Here is a 21,428-nt window from a genome sequence, read left to right as displayed (position 1 = left end):
ATGCATCGTCAGCTTTCAAGAACCGCAGCTCTCTTCCTTAGATGCATCATAAGATGCATCTGATGAAGAGAGCTGTGGTTCTCGAAAGCTTATGCTACAATAAAGTTGGTTAGTCTGAAAGGTGCTACTGGACTCTTTACTATTTTGCTACTACAGACTAACATGGCTAGCTCCTCCAGACCTCTTAAGGAAAGTGACCCAAACCCATAGATTGTTCTGGCTGCCCTTTGTCTGCATTGTCCTCCTCAACACCCTTTTGTGGGATTGGGCAACTCTGAGCAAAAAGAGCTGCAGACAGTTGCTGGGAAGAATATTCTATCGGCTACTCCTTGAAGTGCAGCTGGTCTCACCATTTTCATTTCCCTGGTTTTGGAGGAAAGAAACAAATGCAGAAAAGGAGAAACGGGAAAAATACAACCTACTAAACGTTTTCCATTAACAAACGCTTGCCTTTTAGAACGACCGACACAGCACGGCAACCACATCTCGGAAGAACGGAGAGACGTCGCTTTGCTCCCAGCACTTCTCCATCAGCATTCGGGAAATGCATTTGTTGTGGCAAACGACATCTCTGGGGGAAACGGCCGGGGGCGGGGGAGCTTGTTCAAGAAATTGCAAATTGGTTTTGTACCTTAAACAGCAATGCTGTCAATTTGCATTCACCTCTCTCCGTGCTTAGGGGATGGGATTTCGGCCCGGTTGTGCCACACTCACTCTTAATGCTTTGCAAAAGGTGTCGCTTGGAAAAGCCGCTAAACAGAAGCTGTGCAGTGAGATTTGCCAGAATCTTAGGGGGAGAGACAGAGCTCGTACAGAGCAGAGACTTCTGACCCAAGCCTCTTTAGGGCTCAAATCTTCACAAAAACAAACACAGAATGACGGTTGCAGAGCCAAGGCGCCTGCATAAGCTGGGCTGGTGTCAGAGGCAGACATTACTGGGCAACTGCCCAGGCCTCATGGCCTTGGGAGAGCCCACAATAGTGCTGCCACAGTGACTGCAGGTGGCTGTCTCCCCTGGGGCTATGGTCACGGGGATCCGTAGTCTCCTAGAAGGATCATGTCTACCCATTCCCACGCCTCTCTTTCTCCCTCAGCGCTCCTTGATGCCGCTCCTCTTCTTATCCATTTCAGGTTGGTAGCCATGTTGGTTTGCGGTCGATCAGCCGGATTTGAGTCCAGTGGCACCTTAGAGACCAACAAACAGGTCAATCCCTACGCAAAAGAATAAACGGACATAAATCTGGCATGAAGAGTGACGACACTCAAAAACCAGTGGGAGAATGTTTCAGTCTATCAGGACACCCCATTTAGGGTTACCAGGTGCCTGCTGGTGGCAGACAAACTCCCAGGGATTTGCCCCCTTATCTGCCGATTGCTGAGCGATCGACAGGAGGGGGTAAACTCCCAGAGCGTGCCCGCCACCCGTGCCCGCCACCGGCACACACCTCAGGAGCTCACACTGTGCACACACTCCCACCCCTCGTGCTGGCCACAGGAGCATCCCTGCGCTCCGTTTTGGCCCCAAACCAGCCAAATCAGAGCCCGGGAGCACTGCTGGACATGTGCGTGCGAGGGTAAGGGCCAGGCCCCTATCCTCCTGCTGAGAGGATAGAGGGACCTGGCCACTCTAACCCCATTGCTGACCTAAAAGTGGCTGTCCTCAAACAGAGAAACCACAAGGGGGGATTACAACTTGAAATTGGTGGCATTCATTTACAAGTTCAGAACAATGGAACCCCTCGGAGCTGAATAGAGACATTTGTTTGTTTTGTTTGTTTATGGCTTTTATACACCTTTCTCACTGAGACTCAAGGCGGATTACGTAGCGATTAGCACAGTCAATATCAAGGTCATTTCAATAAACAATGCCATAGGATAAATAAATGCAAGTTTACAAAGACATAACGTTAGCAAAAATCCAATACAAAGTTGAAGAACTGCTGAAACAGAACATAAGCAATTCTAGGGCTGACAAATGACATAGAACTACCAGGTAGGGTCATACTTAAAGCAACAGGTAGTACATAGGAGCACATACTTAAAGCAATAGATAGTATGTACGGCAACGTAATAGTGACATCTATGATCCCCAACTTCTTAGTGAAGCATGTCTTTGAGACACAGGATTCTTATCTCACTACACAGGGAGTTTTGCCTCTCCAAAGCTCATACCTTAGAAATCTAGTTGGTCTTTAAGGTGCTGCTGCTCTTGGGCCTTGCTCTTCAGCTGCAGACCAACACGGCTACTCACCTGAACTTATCTCACAACCGATGCTAATTTCTGCTCCAGTCAACTGCATTGTACCTTTTCATCCTGACTGTTCCCAGCTCCTGACTGAGATATAAAGGCTCTGGGATCTCCACTCCTCCCTGTATCTGACGAAGGGAGCGTTGACTCTTGAAAGCTCATCGCCTGAAAAATCTTGTTGCTCTCTAAGGTGCCCCTGGACTCCAGTCCAGCTGTTCACCAAGACCACCACTGTTTGATCAGGAGCTCCCATCCGCGTGATACTGCCTGGCCTGCTGCAGACCCAAAGATCCTTGCAAGTTTTGCACACCAAGGACATGACATCAGAAAACAAGCGCTTCATGCAAGCGGCATAACAGAGAGTTATAACTTCATAGAGGGAATAAACGGCACCAGGAGCAGCTGAGCTCTTAAAAGAGGCTGGAGCCTATTTACATGCAAATGCCTTTATTAATCAAGGAAGCGCGGAGGAACGTACAGGAGATATAAGAGCGAGGCCAGAAAGGTCATGCTGCGCTCTGCCCACCAACAGCTGTGACATTCCCTTCACCTGAAAACTCCAGGCTGGGGAGGGGGTGCCAAAAATTATTAAAAACAGTGTTAGGAAGTTCCAGAGCAGCTTCGGAAAGTCACTCTGCTCACTAAGAGAAAGTGCAAGCAACCCGTAGGGGGTTTTGGATGAGGTGGCCACTAGCAAATATACAGGAAGGGCAGGTAGGAAGCCAACAGGCACGCAGGCAAGCAAGCAAGCGCCTTCTCAGCTTTGGCTGGCAGGCCAGTGATGGCCGCTGCTGGGAGAAGGGGGCGGGGGGAGCTCTGGTGGCCGGCAGGCAGGACACAGAGCAAGACGGGTAACCATCATGTTAGTCTGTCTGCAGCAGCAGCAGCAAAGGGCAAGAGCCCGGCAGCACCCACAAGACGAACAGAATTTGTGGTAGGGCGTGAGCTTTCGTGAGCCACAGCTCACTTCTTCAGACAGGACAGTTACTCTGTGTTCCCTTTGAGTCCGGTCTTGATGACAACTAGGCAGAAACTTTCATTGGAGGAAGGTGCCGGGAGCCAATGGCAGAGGGGCCTGAGCCCCACGTTCGCAAGGAATGCCGAGTCTGAAAGGCCTGCGACGGCTGCCAATTTGTTTCTAGGACAAATTCGAGGTTCTGGTTTTAATTTTAAAGTTCTAGACTAGTCCCTGAAGAGTTCTGATTACCTTGAGGAACACCTTCTCCCACACGAATACGCACATCACCCTGGCAGTTGAGATCTACTCAGAAGACTTTGCTGAAATGTCAATCTTACGGGAAAACTGCATTAGCCCCCAGAAGGAGCGGGGCCTTATCTGTAGCAGCACCAGAGCTCTGGCATGTTCACCTCTGGATGTTCAGGTAGCCGACTCCACTAAGACTGGGCACTTGACCAGCCAAAAAGGATTGTCAATTGACTTCTCAAAGATTGTTGAATAATGGCCAAGTATTTCTCAAAGAACTAACTTCATTTAGAACAACAAAAAAGATACCACAAACATCAACCGATTTGATACTTGTACTAGTTATAAAATCAATTTAGAAAACCATTGTAGCAAACACTGTAATTAATTCCTATAACTTTCAATAGGTAGGTCATGTTCCTAGAAATATAAACAATTCAATGAATACTTCCTCTATTTGGCTTTTGTCCTGAAATGCTAGGGCCAGACTATTGTGACAACATGTTTAAAACCTGAAATTTAAACTGAAGTTAAGCAGAGAAACAGCAATTGCCAACACATAAAAGTCCATTTTTATGGGCCGTTATGCTAATTAGGCAGTAGACCAATTCTCTCTCTTTGGTGCTCTAGCAGTTGGGAGCAAAATTGTTCTGTTGCCTGTTTTTTGTCCCCATCTAAGGGCCAAATTAGACATTACGGGTCCAACCTGTGAATGATGACACCATATTGGAGGCAGAGTCCAGTAGCACCTTTAAGACTAACCAACTTTATTGACGCATAAGCTTTCAAGAACCAGAAAGCTGACGATGCATCTGACAAAAAGAGCTGTGGTTCTTGAAAGCTGACGATGCATCTGACAAAGAGAGCTGTAGTTCTCAAAAGCTTATGCTACAATAAAGTTGGTTCGTCTTAAAGGTGCTACTGGACTCTACTATTTTGCAACTACAGACTAACACAGCTAACTCCTCTGGATCATATTGGAGGTGAATTTCAGCCATTTAAAAATGCCTCAAGGCATCTCCCCCCTTTTTCCAAGTGCCCAAACTGCCCCCTCAGCTGTTTCAGCACTTAAAAATGCAGTGGTGGAGGGTCATCTGGTCTGGCCATGCTGACCAGGTCCTTGAGGAGCTCACAGGTGCTCCAAGTTCACCTCTAAAACGGAATTGTGGATGCTGTGACATCTTGTTTGGCCCTGAGGCCGGGCTCAGCTCGTGGACAAACAGCCTCCTCCCCTCCCTTGCTCACAAGGACACCAGAGTGAAATAAAAAAGAAAACTTGCTCTCTACACTGGGGTGATTGTGGCGTTGCACAACATTAGACAACATTTGACAGGTCAACTGGCCAACAAGCCAACTTGAATCCTTGCTGACATTTCAAAAGGCAGCACGAGCCGTTCTTTTGTTTGTTCCGCCTCCAGTTGCTTCATTTGTCTGCTGGCTGCTTTTATTGTGCTGCTTGTTCAATATCTTTCCTTGCTCAATGTATTTGACTCTTACTACTTTCGTTAGGATGTAAAATTGTGGTGGATATTTTGCTTGGAAGTCCCTTTCGGCCGACACTTTTATTTTGAAAAGCCACCTGTAATGATTGGAACTCACAGCTGCCACCGCTCTCCTTTCTGGACCCCTCTGCAGTTGTGCCGTGCTTTGAAGGACCGGAGCCTGACGACTGATTGCAACGCCCCTTGCACAGTAGGCCAGCATGATGAGCCATCCCCGTTGTCCAGGCTGGGGAGAGGCTTGCCTAAGGGTTCGGGTCAGGGTGCCAAAGGCCACCAAGGGAGTTTATGGCAGGAGTGAGATTCAAACCAGGAGTGCTGAGAAGCAGCCAGCCAAGGACCTCAATAAAACTGTGGCCCGTCTATCCTGCTCTGAGCTCTCCACGAGGCTTCCTGGCTGGCTGAGCCACCCTCTCCCCAGTCATTGTGTGTGTGTGTGTGTGTGTGTGTGTGTGTGTGTGTAAAGTGCTGGTAAGTCACAACTGACTTAGGTAAGTGAGCAGCAGAGGCAGTTTGCCAGGGCCTTCCTCTGCAGGGTCTTCTGTGGCGGCCCCCCCATCCAAGTACTGGTCCTGCTTAGTTCCCAAGATCAGGCTATATAGCATGCCCCCTTCCCTCCCACGCCCCAGCCATTAAGCACTGCTTTACTCACAGGAGAACCAGCCACATGTTTGGAGCTCAGCTCCCACCCTGCGACCCAAACAGGAGCACTGTGCCCGTCCCCTATAGACGAGGCTTCTCTTTCAAGGTTTCTATCACACCAATTAGAATGCAGCTGCAGCAAGCAGGGTCAGGCCCGGGATCAACGGACTCCCTCTCCCTCCCAGGGTGAAATGTTAACAGCCAATTAACCTTCAAGGGATAAGTTAGCAGCAAGGATGTCTGGCTCCTTCCACCTGCAGAGCTCAGACGCTGATCCATTCTGTGCACACCGAAGGCAGCCAGGCAGCCACCCAAGGGGGAGAGGAGGAGGGAAGAAAAGTCTCCGCCACCTCCCCGCTTCTGGCATCCACAATAATCTTCAACATTGGAAGCCCCACAAGGGCAGGGACTGCAGCGGGTCACATTTATGCTTGGACAGACCTCCCCTCATTCTTCTGCACCAGGCAGAATGAATGAATAAGGCAGATTGATTTTGAAGCTGTACAAGCCGCCTCGGGGACCTTTAAAGGACCCTCTGTCTGGAGAAGAGAGCTCTGACTCTCAAAGGCTTACACTCTGAAAACCAGGTTGGTCCGTAAAGTGCCGCTGGACTCAAATCCTGCTGTTCTATTGCAGACCAATACAGCTTCCCATTATGCCTTTCCCCTTATATCTCTGCAAGGAAAGGGGCTACAGACGTTAAAAATGAAAGCTGGGAATTCAGATAACCTGGTGCACGTTTTGTATAATGGTATAGTGCTAGAATGCTATTCCCTCTGCAGTAGAGAGAGGCAATGGCGACTTCAGAGGGATGGCTGCTGTGCAGGAGGGACCAGGAAAGCCCAAACTTTCCCACCCACACAGCAGCCTCCAAGTTTACGGTGACCCTTCCCAAAACGTCTGAACAAAACAGGTTTGAGAAAGACGGAAGAAATGCCAGAGACACCCCAGGAAATGCATGAATGCGCCACAGTACTGTGGGGAAGCAGGAGGAAGAAACCCGTTCCCAGCAGCATCGGATGCGGGGCAATTAGCCCGTGTGGAAAGACCCACACTCTCAGCCTAACCTACCTCACAGGGTTGTTTTTCTTGTGAGGATAAGCTTGATGACAAAGTGGGGGGAATGACGTTGAAAGCTGGATGGTGCCCCATTGGGGGGGAAAGTGAGGAATACATATCAACCCCCCCCCCCCCCCAAGTAGGTGCCCCTGGCCCCCTCACTTTCAAGAAAAAGACCGTTTTATTTAGGATGGCATTTGACTAATCAACAGTGCAGTCCTAAGAAGAGTTACTCCAGTCTAAGCCCACTGATTTCAATGGCCTTAGACTGGAGTAACTCTTCATAACACTGCACTGTTAGTTTCTCTGTTTATTGGCAACACTAAATTGTGATTATAAATTGTGGCCTTTTATTTATTTTTAGGTTTTTGCTTTATTTATATTGTAAGCCACCCTGAGGGCCACAAGGTAGAAAGGTGGCTCTTACATGTTTTAGATAGATAGATAGATAGATAGATAGATAGATAGATAGATAGATAGATAGATAGATAGATAGATAGATAGATAGATAGATAGATAAACAATGTACAAAACTCAAAATAAAATATCAGGTGCAGATTCTCTGTTTCTTGAGTACAACTGATCCCCGGGAGGCTGTAGAAACCCTGAACTGGTGCTTGGAGGCAGTTTTGCGCTGGATGCAGGCATATAAACTGAAGCTTAGCCCCAATATAATGGAAGAACCACCACAGGGCAGCAGATCTGACCCAGGACTTAAGGTGTCCCCCATTCTGGATGGGGTTTCCCTCCCCTTGATGGAACAGGTCCATAATTTGGGGGTGCTCTTGGACCCAGGCCTGTTGCTGGATGAGTGGGTTGCAGCTGTGACCAGGGGTGCCTTTGCCCAGCTTTGACTGGTTAGCCAGCTGCGGCTTTTCCAGAGCAGAAAACATCTGGCCACTGTAGTGCATGCCCTGGTTACATCTAGACTAGATTACTGCAATGCGCTCTTCATGGGGCTGCCCTGGAGAAGTGTTGGGAAACTTCAGTTTGTGCAGGATGCTGCAGCTGGGGTGTTGACAAGAATGGGTCACAGGGACCATATGAGCTACCTGTTTATGTTTATGCTATATTTTATGCTTGCTACCAATGTTTTTAAATTCTTTTAAATTTCTGATGTAGATCTGCTCCGAGCCCATTTGCGGGGAGAGCGGACTATAAACTAAACTAAACTAAACTAAACTAAACTAAACTAAACTAAACTAAACTAAACTAAACTAAACTAAACTAAACTAAACTAAACTAAATTAAATTAATAACATAAAATAAACTATCACTCCAGTCTTGGCCCATCTACACTGCTCCCATTTTGTTTCTGTGCACAATTCAAGGGGCTAGTGCTGATCTTCAAAGATGCATATGGCTTGGGACCAACATACCTGAAATACCACTTAGTCCCTTATTATGTACCAGACCATTAACCACCACCACCACCACTACCACCACCGCTTAACCACTACACCAAACTGGCTCTCTGTTGTGCAGGTCAGAACAGTCTCCAGAGGCCCTGCTCGGGTGCCCTGCCTTCTGAGATGAGGCCGGTGGCAACTCAGGACACGGCCTTCTTAGTCGTGGCATCAAAACTCCGGAACTCCCTTCCCAGGGAGATTCATCTGCCCCCTTCTGTTGCTATTTTTGTTAGTGAGTGAAGACATCTTTGTTTCGTTTGGCGTACCCTCAGGGATCCCTCCTTCGTTCCCAGTGGTTTTAATTGTTTTAAATGTTTTGATGGTTGTTTTTATGTCATTATAATTTTTTTAATCTCTGGTTTAACTGTTTCAATGATGTGTTGTTATGGTTTTTGTTGGTTTTAATCATTTTAAAATGTGATTTTCATTGTGTATATTTTGTTAGCTGCCTTGGTGTCCTGAAAGATAGCTTTGGAGGCCCCGTACCACACATGAACTCCGAGACAGCCTGCCTTGTGCAATATGCCGTGGTTCGCCTGGGCATCTTTTCCTTCCACAGGCCTCAATGTCCACAGTCGGTTCAGCGGAGAAGCTGTTCCTCTGCCTCCCTGTGTCCTTTGCAAACAAGAGGCGGCCATTTCTCTGCTCTTGGCTGCCTTTGCCAGGCCGTAACACGGGGTGTGGCTCCTCTGCACTCCCATTTGTGTCACTTCCCATCTGCCAGCGTGAATCGAACTCTCTGACGAGCCCCGCCACGGCCCTTTCTTCTGATATCACTCATGCAATTTTTACGCTACATTGTGACAATGGGGTGTAATTAAGGTGTCAGTGTATCAGTTCGCCTTTTTAGGATGAAAAACAGGAGACAGGCGGGAAGATGTGGAGTCTTCGCTGATGAAGAAGGCAAGTGGAGGAGAGGAGGAACAAAAAAAATGGCAGGGGGAGTTACAGAAAAGAAAAAGGCAGAGGGTTGGATCCGTTCCCTCAGAGCAGCGAACACCATTAGCAGAACACATTCATGGGATCTAACCCCCGGAGCAAATGATCCAAAGAAACGTGGAAGTCAACGAGGACAAAAATAATCTGGATTATTCCCGCGTCCCCCAGTTTCCCCACCTTCTCTCTCTTTGTGCGCCACAAATCGGAATCATAATCTCTACCATTTATCCAGTGCTTGTGTACCCAGACTGCTTCTATTTCCCTATGTTCTGATCATGGTTCTTGGCAAATCTCTGCCCCTGTTTTAAAAATAAAACACAAAACAGTGCGGAAGCCTTTAAAAGTTTTCCCAAGAGTCTTCTTCATCAGGCTGGATGTAAAAAAAGAAAAGTGGTAAGGCAAAGAAAAGGTGTTTCAGGCCCTAACCTCGAGACCTCTCACCTGGACCCCTTCTGGAATGCCAGGTGACCTTGAATAGATTAGCTGGTGCCTGGTGGCACCATTTGCCTTGTGGGAAGAAAGGGAAATGCCATCGTCCACCTGAAAGTATAGAAACTATTATTTTTTTATCTTTGGCCTATTTTGGGAATGTAACAAACTGAGAACCAGTTTGGTGTAGTGGATAAGAGCGTGGGACTCTAACCTGGAGAGCTGGGTTTGATTCCCCACTCCTCCACTAGAAGCCAGCTGGGCAACCTTGGGCTAGTCACAGCTCTCTGGAGCTCTCTCAGCCCCACCCACCTCACAGGGTGTTTTGTTGTAGGGATAATAATAACACACTTTGTAAACCACTCTGAGTGGGCATTAAGTTGTACTGAAGGGCGGTATATAAATCAAATGTTGTTGTTGTTATGCACAGGATGCTGCCTTAGTGTTCATGCGCAAGCATTTCCCCAGACGAGTGCTGTAAGTGAGAAACATCCATTCCCCAGATGTAATTTCTATAGACTCAGACAGGAGTTATGAGCAGCAACGCTTCCGTCTGAATTGTCAATAACATATTGTAGCAGAATTATACTAAAAACAAACTTCCTTAATGATCAGAGCTCTCACTGTCTGATCAGTAGAGGCCACCATAAAGATAATGAATGCCCAGCAGGCAGCAAAAGCGTGCCCTCAACCAGACATAGATCCAGAGGAGTTAGCCATATTAGTCTGTTGTTGCAAAACAGCAGAGTCCAGTAGCACCTTTAAGACTAACCAACTTTATTGCAGCATAAGCTTTTGAGAACTGCAGCTCTCTTCGTCAGATGCATCTGACGAAGAGAGCTGTGGTTCTCAAAAGCTTATGCTACAATAAAGTTGGTTAGTCTTAAAGGTGCTACTGGACTCTTTACTATTTTGTAACCAGACAGCATCCATGTGCCCATCCCTCCCCAGGTTACAACCAACATTATGAAGCCATCAGAGCAAGCGCAGGAGACAGCCAGGTGTTTCTTGACAAGCCCGGATCCTGCTCAAGCCAAGACTTCCCTTCCCAGGGAATATTGCGAAATGAACTTTTGCCATTCAAATGAGAGTGCACCAGGGCTTTTTTTCAGCAGGAATGCAGTGGAACGGAGTTCCGGCACCTCTTGAAAATACTCAGCAATAGTGTGTGAAAATAATATTATTTCAAAGAATCCCGTGTGTTTATTCCTCATTTCCCTCTTGAGAGTTCCACCACCTCTTTTCCCAGAAAAAAAACGCTGGAGTGCACTATTCACAGGGTGCTTTGGAAATTAATATTCAGCTGAAAAGTGAAACAGAAATGTACTCAACAAGGGGTGGGCCCTGCTAAGCACTGGCAGTCTTAGCTATGGGGCAACTACCCCTTTACCAGCTCCTTCATGTGGAGCAAATGATTTGCAGCAAGGGGCAGAAGTATTGTTGCCAACTTCCAGTTTGGGTCTAGCGATCCCACAGAATTACAACTTATTTCCAAACTACGGAGATCTGTGCTGCTTTGGCGAAAATGTCTCCTTTGGAGGGTGGCTTCTATGGCATTATGCCCTGCTGAGGCCCCTCCCAAGGCTCCACCCTCAAATCTCCAAGAATTTCCCAAACTGGAGTTGGCAACTCAAGCAAGATGGAGAGGGCTTGCTGTGCTACATGGTGCCCACCCACTTGCCCAGCTGTCAAGCCAGCCATCCCCATCCAGACAGCTGAGCAAACAAGATGAGTGCCTCGCCTGGGCTGGCTGGCAGCCGAGCGAACCTGTAGACAGGCACACGCGCACCCTGTGGCACTCCCGCATGGCTGGCAGACAGGGACCACACTTGCACAGCCGCACCTGCTGGCTGGCATACCGGGCTGTAACTCTATAGGGGAAAGGCAGCACGCGCACACCTCTTGCAGCGGAAGGGGGCTGACCTCCCTTGCTGGGGATCTGCCTTAGGCCAAGGGTTCCCTGGAAAGCCACAGCTCCGGCACTCCTGAGAGCATCCAGACCGACCCACTGAGAAGGGGCCCGTCCAACAACACAAGATTAGAACAACAACAGAGTAACCAGATGAAATCACTGGAAAATGCCGAATGGCATCAGCAACTATGTAGTGTCCATGCAATCTAGCACATTGAGAAGAGATGCAGAGAAACTTCCCCGTGAGATATATTGTACTACTGAAGCAAAAAAAAAATCATTAAAAGGTTTATTATAGGAAAATGGGGTCGGGGGGGGGGTTGATTCAAAAGGGATAGGAAAGGGGACAAAATACAAAACCGGGAAAGAGCACACCGTCACACACAACATGCGGTCTCTCTGATAAAAGCAATGAAGTTTGTCTAACTCAGCTAAGTATACAAATTTACCTAGATTGTAGCAGTTTCTTCAGAGCATGTACAGAGTCCCTTGCAAGACCAAGATAGTGGAGGAGTCCATAACCTCTGGCCCACTGGTCCTGGGGTCTCCCAAAGTCATGCTGCTTCAAAACAGGGACAAAGAAAAGGTCCACCGGCAATGGAATCTGCCCTAAGCCAGAGATCTGGCCAATCCCAGGTGCAGCTCCGTCTCCGATGTCAGAGGCCACGGCTAGCAATCGTGGAATTATTACAAGTTGGACCCACCCTTCACTTCCCTGACAAAATGGAAGTATGGCCCAAACTGGTTGGTCCTTTGTCCAAAAGGGATGAAGTCTAGCCAGGTCGCTCCACTGTGTACTAAGAATTATCATCATTCGAACCCGGGTGTGTGGGGGGTAGGATTTCTGTCACACGTGTGTGAGCTGCACCCTCCTTCTTGCCCACAGTCCACACTGCCTGCCACCACCCCATCTGCAATGAAACCCATTTGTAAGGTGGGGATCTCTTGTATTGTTGTTCAGAGTTGGTGGGGTGGGAATAAAGGTGCGGAGGGACACATCTGTCCCAGACTCACTAAGACTGACCCTGCTGCAAACTGACCCTGGTCTAAGACAAGGCATGTAAAGTTTTCACCTCTGAAATGTTAGGAGAGTGTGAAACTGCTGATACACATTATCTCAGTAAGGTAGGCTAGTGTTATCATTTTTATTTTATAAATTGGGGGGCTGAGGCTGAGAGACGTGAACTGCTCGCTCCTGCCTCCTCCTCCTCACCTCCAAAACGAAGTCTCGGCTTGGGTGGTCTCTTTCTTCTTCTTTTGAAGTTTCCTCCACAGTTGAAGAGGAGGTTATAACTTCTTACAGGAGCAAGCTTTGTTTGTCCATAGCCATGTACAATGGACACTTCCCAGGTAAAGACAAGAAAAGTGTTGCTATGTCCAGAATACCAGAAATGCAAAACTGGTCATGCTATGTATTTCCTTGTACTATCCTATGTGCTTGGGAAGAACAAGATCCGGGTCCAGTAGCACTTTAAAGACCTAGATTTCCAGGGCATGGCTTTCAAGGGCCAAAACGCCCTTCTTCAGATAGAGATCACTTTTTCCAGCGGCACATGAACTTGAAATCCCTTGCTCTGATTTCTTCTGCCAGATGTCCAGCTTGGGGGAGGGGGCTATTTTTTGGCAACAGGTGCTCCGATTGTTGCATTAATCGAACACCATTTAATCAAGCCAAAGGGGCGGGCATGGCGTTGGTAGTTAATGGAAGTTTCAGGCGTGCTAACTTGTGGAAAGGACGATGGGTGACGCCGTCCTTCCCCAACTGTTCTGCTGACGGCCAGCACTTGCCATTGCTCTGCGCACAGCCCAGGCAGGACATTTGGGGGCTGCAGCCATTATCACGGTGGCAGATTTCAGGGCATAGCTTGTGGGTAATTGCTAATCTGAGTTTTTTAATTATCTTGTTTGAATTGTCTCCCTCCCCTTTCACCTTTTCTTTAATGAAATCACAGGTGAGCGGGACCTCCAACAGAATTAATGTGGCAGCTTGGCGCGCCTCTCCTCGGAAGAGAGAGACTCGCTCGGTGCCTGGAGGGCCGGAACAATGCAGCATTTATGCAAATGCCCCCTTCATCATGCTGAAGAGGCTTAATGGGGCTCGTCGGAGAGGCTGGCGCACGGTAATATTTAGCGTTCCAGTGGGAGTCAATCAGCGCCTCGTTAGCCAGGCAAGGCAACGCTGGAGCTCTGCTTGCCGGCAACAGGGGCCGGGGCCATTCCTGCACAGCCCCGCAGTGGAGCTCACAGCCATAGCCAGGGCTTTTTTTCTGGGAAAAGAGGTGGTGGAACTCAGTGGGTTGCCCTCGGAGAAAATGGTCACGTGGCTGGTGGCCCCGCCCCCTGATCTCCAGACAGAGGGGAGTTGAGATTGCCCTCGGAGGGCCATCTAAGCTCCCCTCTGTCTGGAGATCAGGGGGTGGGGCCACCAGCCATGTGACCATTTTCAAGAGGTTCCGGAACTCCGTTCCACCACCTTCCAGCTGAAAAAAAGCCCTGGCCATAGCCCAGGAAAGCATAGCAAGCCCAAAGGAGGTAAGTGCGGGACAGCCAGAATGCAACCGAAGAAGTAGGATAGGCCCGAGCAGGATGCGTGATGGAGCTTCGGTCAGGCTTGCTCATTGAGCTGCCAGGCCAACGGCCCAAACTGGTTTCCACTTTGCTGTAAAGACCAGGTTTTTATCCCTTCAAGGAGCTCAGGATGACATACACGGCTTTGCTTCTCCTTTAGCCATCTTCACAGCAACCCTGAAAAGTAGGCTAGCTGGAGAGAGAGTGACTTGCTACCAAGAGAACATCATAGCAGAGGAGGGATTTGTACTGGCATCTCCCCAGTTCTGGTTGCAGACAAATCCCTACACCACACTGGGCTCTTAGAAGGTTGCCACGCTCCAGTGTAAAAAATATCGATTCCCCCGGAAATGGCTGGTAGTGTGAAAGCAAGAGTGGAGCTTGGCAGCCTGCGGCAGCCTGGAGAGAATCCCAGCTTCTCACACCCCAGGACAAGACACAGGTTTCTGGCCAGATCACTGGAACTGTGGCAGCCCTCGGCCACGGGGGTGTTGGGGCTGATCCCTCCCAGCCGTCCCCAGACCCAGACCCTCCGCTGCCAGTTTCCCCTTCCCTCCAGCTGAAAGTCCACTGAGCTTCATCTCGGCCCCTCCTGCCAGCCAGCCATGCTGCACACTAATAAAAACAAATTAACTTGCATAAGCATTAATTTTCCAGCTACACATACATCCTGGCCTCATTAGAGTCCGGATCCCAGGAGCCAGAGGTTTTGGCACATTGTAATGAGCACACACGCTGGAGGAAAAAGTCCTCCTTAATAGGATTTATTTACTGCAATTGTGATTCAAGGCACACAGTCATTATCCAGAGGCAAAAAACGGCAGGGGCCTGCAGGAGGTACCCATTAAGTGATTTCCAAGGAGGTTTTCAGAAGAGGGTAACCCAGAGGCCTCGCTGTGGTCAAGAGGCTGGTGGGCAAAATGTGCATTTCAGAAACAGCGCTGGCACCGATACACACACACACACACTCAGCTCCTGTGCCTTTGGACGTCAGCCTAATGTGCAGTGAGGAGGATTTCCTTAGCAAGGCAAAAACGTCGCCTTCATTTCTTCACGTCAGGCTGTCGTTAAAGGTGGGGGGTGGAATTGGCCATGCTCCTTTTCTTTCTGCAGTTGCATCATCCATGCCCGAAAAGTGTGGCAAAATGGCTCCAGGCATTGTAGGTACGCAAAGGCCATTCCACGTGGCGACCAACTGGTGGTGGCAGGCCTGGCCAGGGGATTATCTCAGACTCTCCACTTCCTCCAACCCGGTTGTATGAGTTAAAGGTCTTCATTCAGATAAAACTCCCTAGGAGTGCACCGGTACACAGAGATTGCCTGCACTGCTGAAGTGAAGTCTTCCCCGAGAGGTTATACCCCAGTCCCCCTCCCCCCAGTCCAAACAAGTCAGTTGGAGTCAGCGAAAGTCCTGCAAAAGATGCAAAGCTGAATTTCCCACGGTTGGTTGGCCTCTTAGCAAAGCATAGCTGAGTACAGTGAAGGAAGAAAGCTCACCCCCCTCCGGTAGATATGCATTCACAGCTATGGCAGGTAGACCGGCTTGCCTGCCTGACAGCCGGGAGGTGTGGGCAAGCTGAAGACTCTCCTGGGAGTAGCAGAACCTGGTGCTCTCTGTGCTCGTGCCAGGGCAAGTTTGCCAGGTCTTTCACTTTCTTGGGATTGCAGCAAGCAACGAGCAAACAAAGTATGGCTTTCAATGGGATTCGACTGATTCATGAGAGCTAGGGTTGCCAACTCTGGGTTGGGAAATTCCTGGAGATGGAGGGGTAGAGCCTGGGGACGTGGGTTTTGGAGAGCGGAGGGACTTCACTGCGTATAATGCCACAGAGTCCACCCTCCAAAGCAACCATTTTCTCCAGGGGAACTGACCTCTGTTGTCTGGAGATTCGTTGTAATTCCAGGAGATCTCCAGGCCCACTTGGCTGATGAGCATCTAGGAGTGCTAAATTGAACCTCCATGTTCAGAGGCAGTGGGAGGTATAAACCACAGGGCGAATGCCTCCCTGGCCCTGACCTGGATCGCCCAGGCTAGCCTGATCTCATCAGATCTCGGAAGCTATGTCGGGTGGGCCTTGGTTAGTTACTAATTGGATGGAGACCTCCAAGGAAGACCAGGGTCGCTAGGTAGGGGCAGGCAGTGGCAAAACACCTCTGTTAGTCTCTTGCCTCAAAAATCCCAGCAGGGGTCGCCATAAATCAGCTATGACTTGATGGCACTTTCCACCTCCACCACCAGTGCCTCTCGGCCCTGCTTGTGGACTTCCCGTAGCAGCTGGCTGGCTGCTGGGGGCAGGTGAGTGTTAAGGGGGGGGACTGAGGGGCCCCTACCCTGGCCCATTCCCTAGCAGGCTTCTGGCCAGGCTCTCCCCGCTTTTGGCAGCTTCCTCCAGTGAGCAAGGAGGGCAGGGAGTAGACACAACTGTCCTTCACACAGAGAGAGTCCTGGAGAGAAAGGTCCTCGTCACGAAGGGGGACCACTGAGGCCATCTCACCTACTCACCCTGACTGCTGACTGGACTCTTGGTCCAGTCCAGCCAGGGCTCTATGCTCAGCAGGCAAATCAGGGCAAAGCTAAAGTCCCCAGTCTGCGAGTTCAAATCCCACACCCATCATAGATCCAGAGGAGTTAGCCATGTTAGTCTGTAGTTGCAAAATAGTACAGAACCAAGTAGCACCTTTAAGGCTAACGAACTTTACTGTAGCATAAGCTTTTGAGAACTACAGCTCTCTTCGTCAGCGGCATTGTCAGCTTTTGAGAACCACAGCTCTCTTCGTCAGATGCATCGTCATGGCTTAAGTTCCTCACAGGATTGTCATAAGGATAAAATGCAGGGATGGAGACCTACATTTGCCCTTCTGAGCTCCTTGGGGGATGCCTTTGGCTGTATAAAAATTGCAACTGACCGAATATCACCAGGACCTGCTTTAAACCAAGCACTTCCAAGCATATACAGAGTGTCTTTATTTTTTTCTACTGACCACACCCCCCTCTTCAAAGCTCTGAGATTAGAGGCAAGTCTGACTTCTGCTCCCAAAGCTGTCCTAGCCCTCCCCTCCCCGTAACCTCCATTCCTTGGAAGGGAAACAAGCAAACAGCAGCCCTGCCGCCTTCCTGAGCCAGACATCCCCTGACAGCCGGAAATGGACTCTCCACACCCCACTGCCCCCCACCTCCTTGGGGCTCCCCTGCAGTTTGAAGCAGAACAAGGCACAATGACAGATTGTGGCACAAGAGGCGGGTGACCCAAAAGGGAGAAGAGGTCGTCTTTCATTAATAAAGGCTAATTAGGAGGAAAACACATCAAAACAGAGCACTAAATAATTCAGAAAGGTGCTAAGATGCTAATTAACTTGTTATGGTCCCAGCCATATGTGGGTTCTAATGATGCTTTGGAGCCACAATAAAGTTACCATCCTGCCTTGCTTGTGAGTATCCAAGAGATCTCTGGCTTGCCCGTCTAGCCAAACTGATGCCGGACTAGAGGGCCCTTTGTTCTGATCTAAGGAAGCTATTCTGGTTCCCAGTTACAGGGAATGCCCACGGACCAAGACCCACTGAGTGGGGGGCGGGGTCTTCAAACCTCTTGCATCAGCTCCATTTGCCAGAGGAAAGCACTGCTGTAAATGGAATGCATCACAGGGACTCCGACTAGCTATGCATGTTGCTGCCAGAGTCATAGCCAAAGCTTGCAAATAGATATGGCATCAGGAGGATGTCCATTGCTATTCTTCTACTCTGACCTGCATCAAATGGAAGCAGGAGCCATTTGTGGACTTTTTATGCAGCCATAACTCCTTTCTGAACTCTTTGCAAATTCAGATCTCTGTTGCTTTGCAAAGCTTAAGTCACTTGTCCTAACAGAGGACCGGGAAAGCTGGCTTGTGGTGCATTATGTGGTTATTGTTCGAAGCCACACCAGTGGCATGGTCTTCATATATGGCTTGGAGTGACTCTGGTTAAAACAGTGGCTTGCACATTGGGTTCCTGCAGTTCCTAAGATCCATAATGGTAGACAAGCTTCCATGAAAGACTACCACATCACGCCGCTGACTCATGTTCAGTGTATGGTCTACTAAGACCCCTAGATCCTTTTCGCACATACTACTGCCAAGCAAGTTTCCCTCATCCTATAATTATGCATTTGATTTTTTCCTAGATAAATGCAAAATTTTACATTTATCTATGCTGAAATTCATTTTCTTCATTTTAGCCCAGTTTTCCAGCCTGTCAAGATCATCCTGTATCCTCACTCTGTCTTCTACCGTATTTGCCACCCCTCCCAATTTAGTATCATCTGCAAATTTGATAAGCATTCCCTTTATTCCTTCCTCCAAATCATTTATAAAAACGTTGGACAGATCATGAGAGGGAGGGCAGGAAGGGTTACATCAGTGCTTATTTCTCATGGCCCCTTCCTGCATGCCCAGGGTAACACCAATCACCACCTTGGGGTCAAGTAGCAATTTTCCCTAGGCCAGTTCAGCTAAGGATCCTGATGGTGTTTTGCCATCTTCTGGGCATGGAGCAGGGGTCACTGGGGGTGTGGGAGGGGGAGGTAGTTGTGAATTTCAAGCATTGTGCAAGGGTTGGACTAGATGACCCTGGAGGTACCTTTCAACCCTATGATTCTATGGTTCAATGGAAGACAGCTGTCCCACTGCTGCCTTGGCTCCTACAACATGCAGCCATCTAGGAGTCTTCTCGGTCTGTACTACTACAAATCTGGCCTGAGACCTGGCCCAAAATCCACTCCAGCACAGGGAGTTAGCTTGGCAGACTTGTCCTTATGGAGAGGGTTCTCTGTAGGAAGAGTGCTTCAGACTTCACCTATCTCTTATTGTCATTTTAATTCTCTCCTGGGTCTCTGCTGATTTCTATTGTTTCTAGCAATGGATGAAAAATTGAGAGTTGCTATCCTTACTGCAGCTTTGATTTTCCACTGCTGCATCTGTTGTTTTTATTCTCTTTCTCTCTTTCTTTCTCTCGCTTTTGCTGTTTAATTCTATTTGCTTTGGGGGTTTTAATGGTCATTTCAGTGAGGAATAATAATGTCATTGAGGGACCACAAAAAGAGTATCAGGTAGTTTCCTTGGAACATACTGAAGTCCATCTTGCCCTTTGGGAATTCATCGTGTGGGGTGGGAATTCTTGTTTCTGCGTCATGCAGCTGACTTTTCTTTCCACATCCCATCTCCTGATCTCCCAGTAACAGGCACGTTCTTTCACTTGCTTTGTGTCTCAGGGTTTTTTAAACAACCAGTACACCCTACTAGATAATAATGCAGAATCCTAAAACCACCCTTAATAATGGCCAGAAGCTGAAATGCGTTCAAAGATGTAAACATTTACCCCTGCACCAGAGGATACAGCTCAGCTCTCTCTTCCCTGGACTAGAATAAGTGGGACCACCCTGTCGTTGCACTAATAACACCAACAACACACATACACAGATCAGCCAGAGGCAGAGCTTCTAGTCAAAAACACTGAGCTGTGATTAGAACCAGTCCCCAATTCCTGGTTTGCTTTTAATTTGCTAAAAAGCACATTTAGGCATTTCCATTAAGGATTCTCTTCTTTCTTTTTCTCTCTCCAGATTTCACATTTCTGTTTTAAATAATGCAATCTCCCAGCACTTCAGATGTTGCTGATGGAAGAGCTTTGAAGATCTGTGAACTGCTGATGTAACTGAATAAAAAGAATATCAAAAAGAGGAAGAGGGAGAAAGTTCCCGCTCTATAAACACAACGCCTAATGAAATCAGCTCAGCATAAGGGGAGAAAGAGAGAGGCAGACAGACAATTAGTCAGTGATGGTTCGCAAAGTAATCCTAAACTGATTAGCAGCACCAGGGTTTCAAATGAACCACCCAATAAGACCAGGAGGAAAAGGGGGTCTAAGAAAAACTAGAAATCCCCTCATCTCCCTTCACACTCTGCTCCAAGCGGTTATCGGCACCCATCCCATGGGCAGGGTGACAGCGCGCACCCAGGAGAAGAATGGCACTTGGCCAAGGATGGGTGAGGGCGATCCGGTAGACATTATTATATACTTGGACTTCCCAAAGGCTTCTGACAAGGTACCGCACCAAAGGCTCCTCTGTGATATCAGCAGCCACGGGATAACAGGGCGGGTCCTCCTATGGATTAAAAGTTGGTTAAAGGACAGGAAACAAAGAGTAGAAACAAATGGACCGTTTTCACAACAGCGGGAAGTGAGCAGTGTGGTCCCACAAGGATTGCTCTTGGGGCCAGTGCAATTTGGAACTGGGGGTGGCCAGTGCAGGGGCCAACTTTGAGGATGACATGAAATTAGTGGCAAAAACCAAGGCCGACTGTAAAGAACTCCAGGAGGATCTCCACGAATTGGGTGGGTGGGCAACAACGCGACAAATGAAGTTCCATGTAGACAAGTGTAAGGTGATGCACATCGGAAGAAAAAATCCCAACTTCAAGTATATGCTAATGGGGGTCTGAACTTGCTGAGGCTAAGGGGAGGAAAGACCTCGGGGGTCGCCCAATGCCAGAGTCAACTCAGTGTGCCGACACCGTAAAAAAAGCAAACTCTATGCTGGGAATTATTAGGAAGGGGCTGAAAATAAAATGACCAATATTATAATGTCCTTGTATACATTTATGGTACTGCCTCATTTGGCACTGTGTGCAGTTCTGGTCACTGTATCTCGAAAAGGACGTTGCAAGGTTGGAAAAAAGCAGGGCTTTTTTTCAGTGGGAACGTGGTGGAACCGAGTCCCAGAACCTCTTGAAAGTGGTCACATGGCCAGTGGCCCTGCCCCCTGATCTCCAGACAGAGGGGAGTTGAGATTAGCAATCTAAACTCCCCTCTGTCTGGAGATCAGGGGGTGGGGCCACCAGCCATGTGACCATTTTCACCAAGGGTGATTTAATCTTTAAAAAACTCCTCCCTTGTTCCAGCTGACCCAAAGTGTCGTCATTGTGCAGTCCTGAGTTCCACCACCTCTTTTCCCAGAAAAAACGCCCTGGAAAAAAGTACAGAAGAGGACAATCGTGATGATCAAGGAGTTACAGCACCCTTCCTATGAGGAAAGGCTGAAGAGTCTGAGACTTTTCAAATCATGCATGGGGTGGAGAATGTGTGTGTGTGTTATATGCAATCAAGTCGCCTCCGACCCGTGGCGCCCCTATGAATGAAAGATCTCCAGAACGTCCTACCATTAACAGACTTGTTCAAATCTTGCAAACAGGGGGGCGTGGCTTCCTTTACTGAGACCACCTTGTCCTCCCTCTCCTGTTATACAAGAATTTAGAGGCGCCCCACAAAGCTGACGGGCAAAAGGTTCAGGAACAGATAAAAGGAAACCCTACTTTACTCAACAAGTAAATAACTCTGGAATTCCCTGCCAGAGGATGCAGCGATGGCCACAAGCGCTTCAAAAGAGGATCAGGCAGACTCACGGAGGGGAGGTCCATCAAAGGCAACTGAAGACGACTGTGGCGGAAGGGAGCCTCCATGTTCAGAGGCAGCAGGCTTCTGGAC

The 21,428-nt window shown here is 48.5% G+C and overlaps 1 protein-coding gene across 1 annotated transcript in view; it reads right to left on the bottom strand.

The window, feature by feature from the left end:
- Positions 1-246: 246 nt before the first annotated feature.
- The window catches only part of MVK (mevalonate kinase), a 73,071-nt gene continuing 51,889 nt past the window's right edge, over positions 247-21,428 (bottom strand). Inside the window, exon 10 of the mRNA XM_054995781.1 lies at positions 247-1,185. Within this exon, the coding sequence (XP_054851756.1) occupies positions 1,027-1,185 (159 nt within the window). The 3' untranslated portion in view covers positions 247-1,026. The remainder of the gene's footprint in view (positions 1,186-21,428) is intronic.

The sequence above is a fragment of the Eublepharis macularius genome, chromosome 13 (genome assembly GCF_028583425.1).
Source record: "Eublepharis macularius isolate TG4126 chromosome 13, MPM_Emac_v1.0, whole genome shotgun sequence".
NCBI classification, from domain to species: Eukaryota; Metazoa; Chordata; class Lepidosauria; order Squamata; family Eublepharidae; genus Eublepharis; species Eublepharis macularius.
The sequence above is the reverse complement of the archived record's forward strand: the minus strand, read 5'-3'. Positions and strand labels throughout refer to the sequence as shown.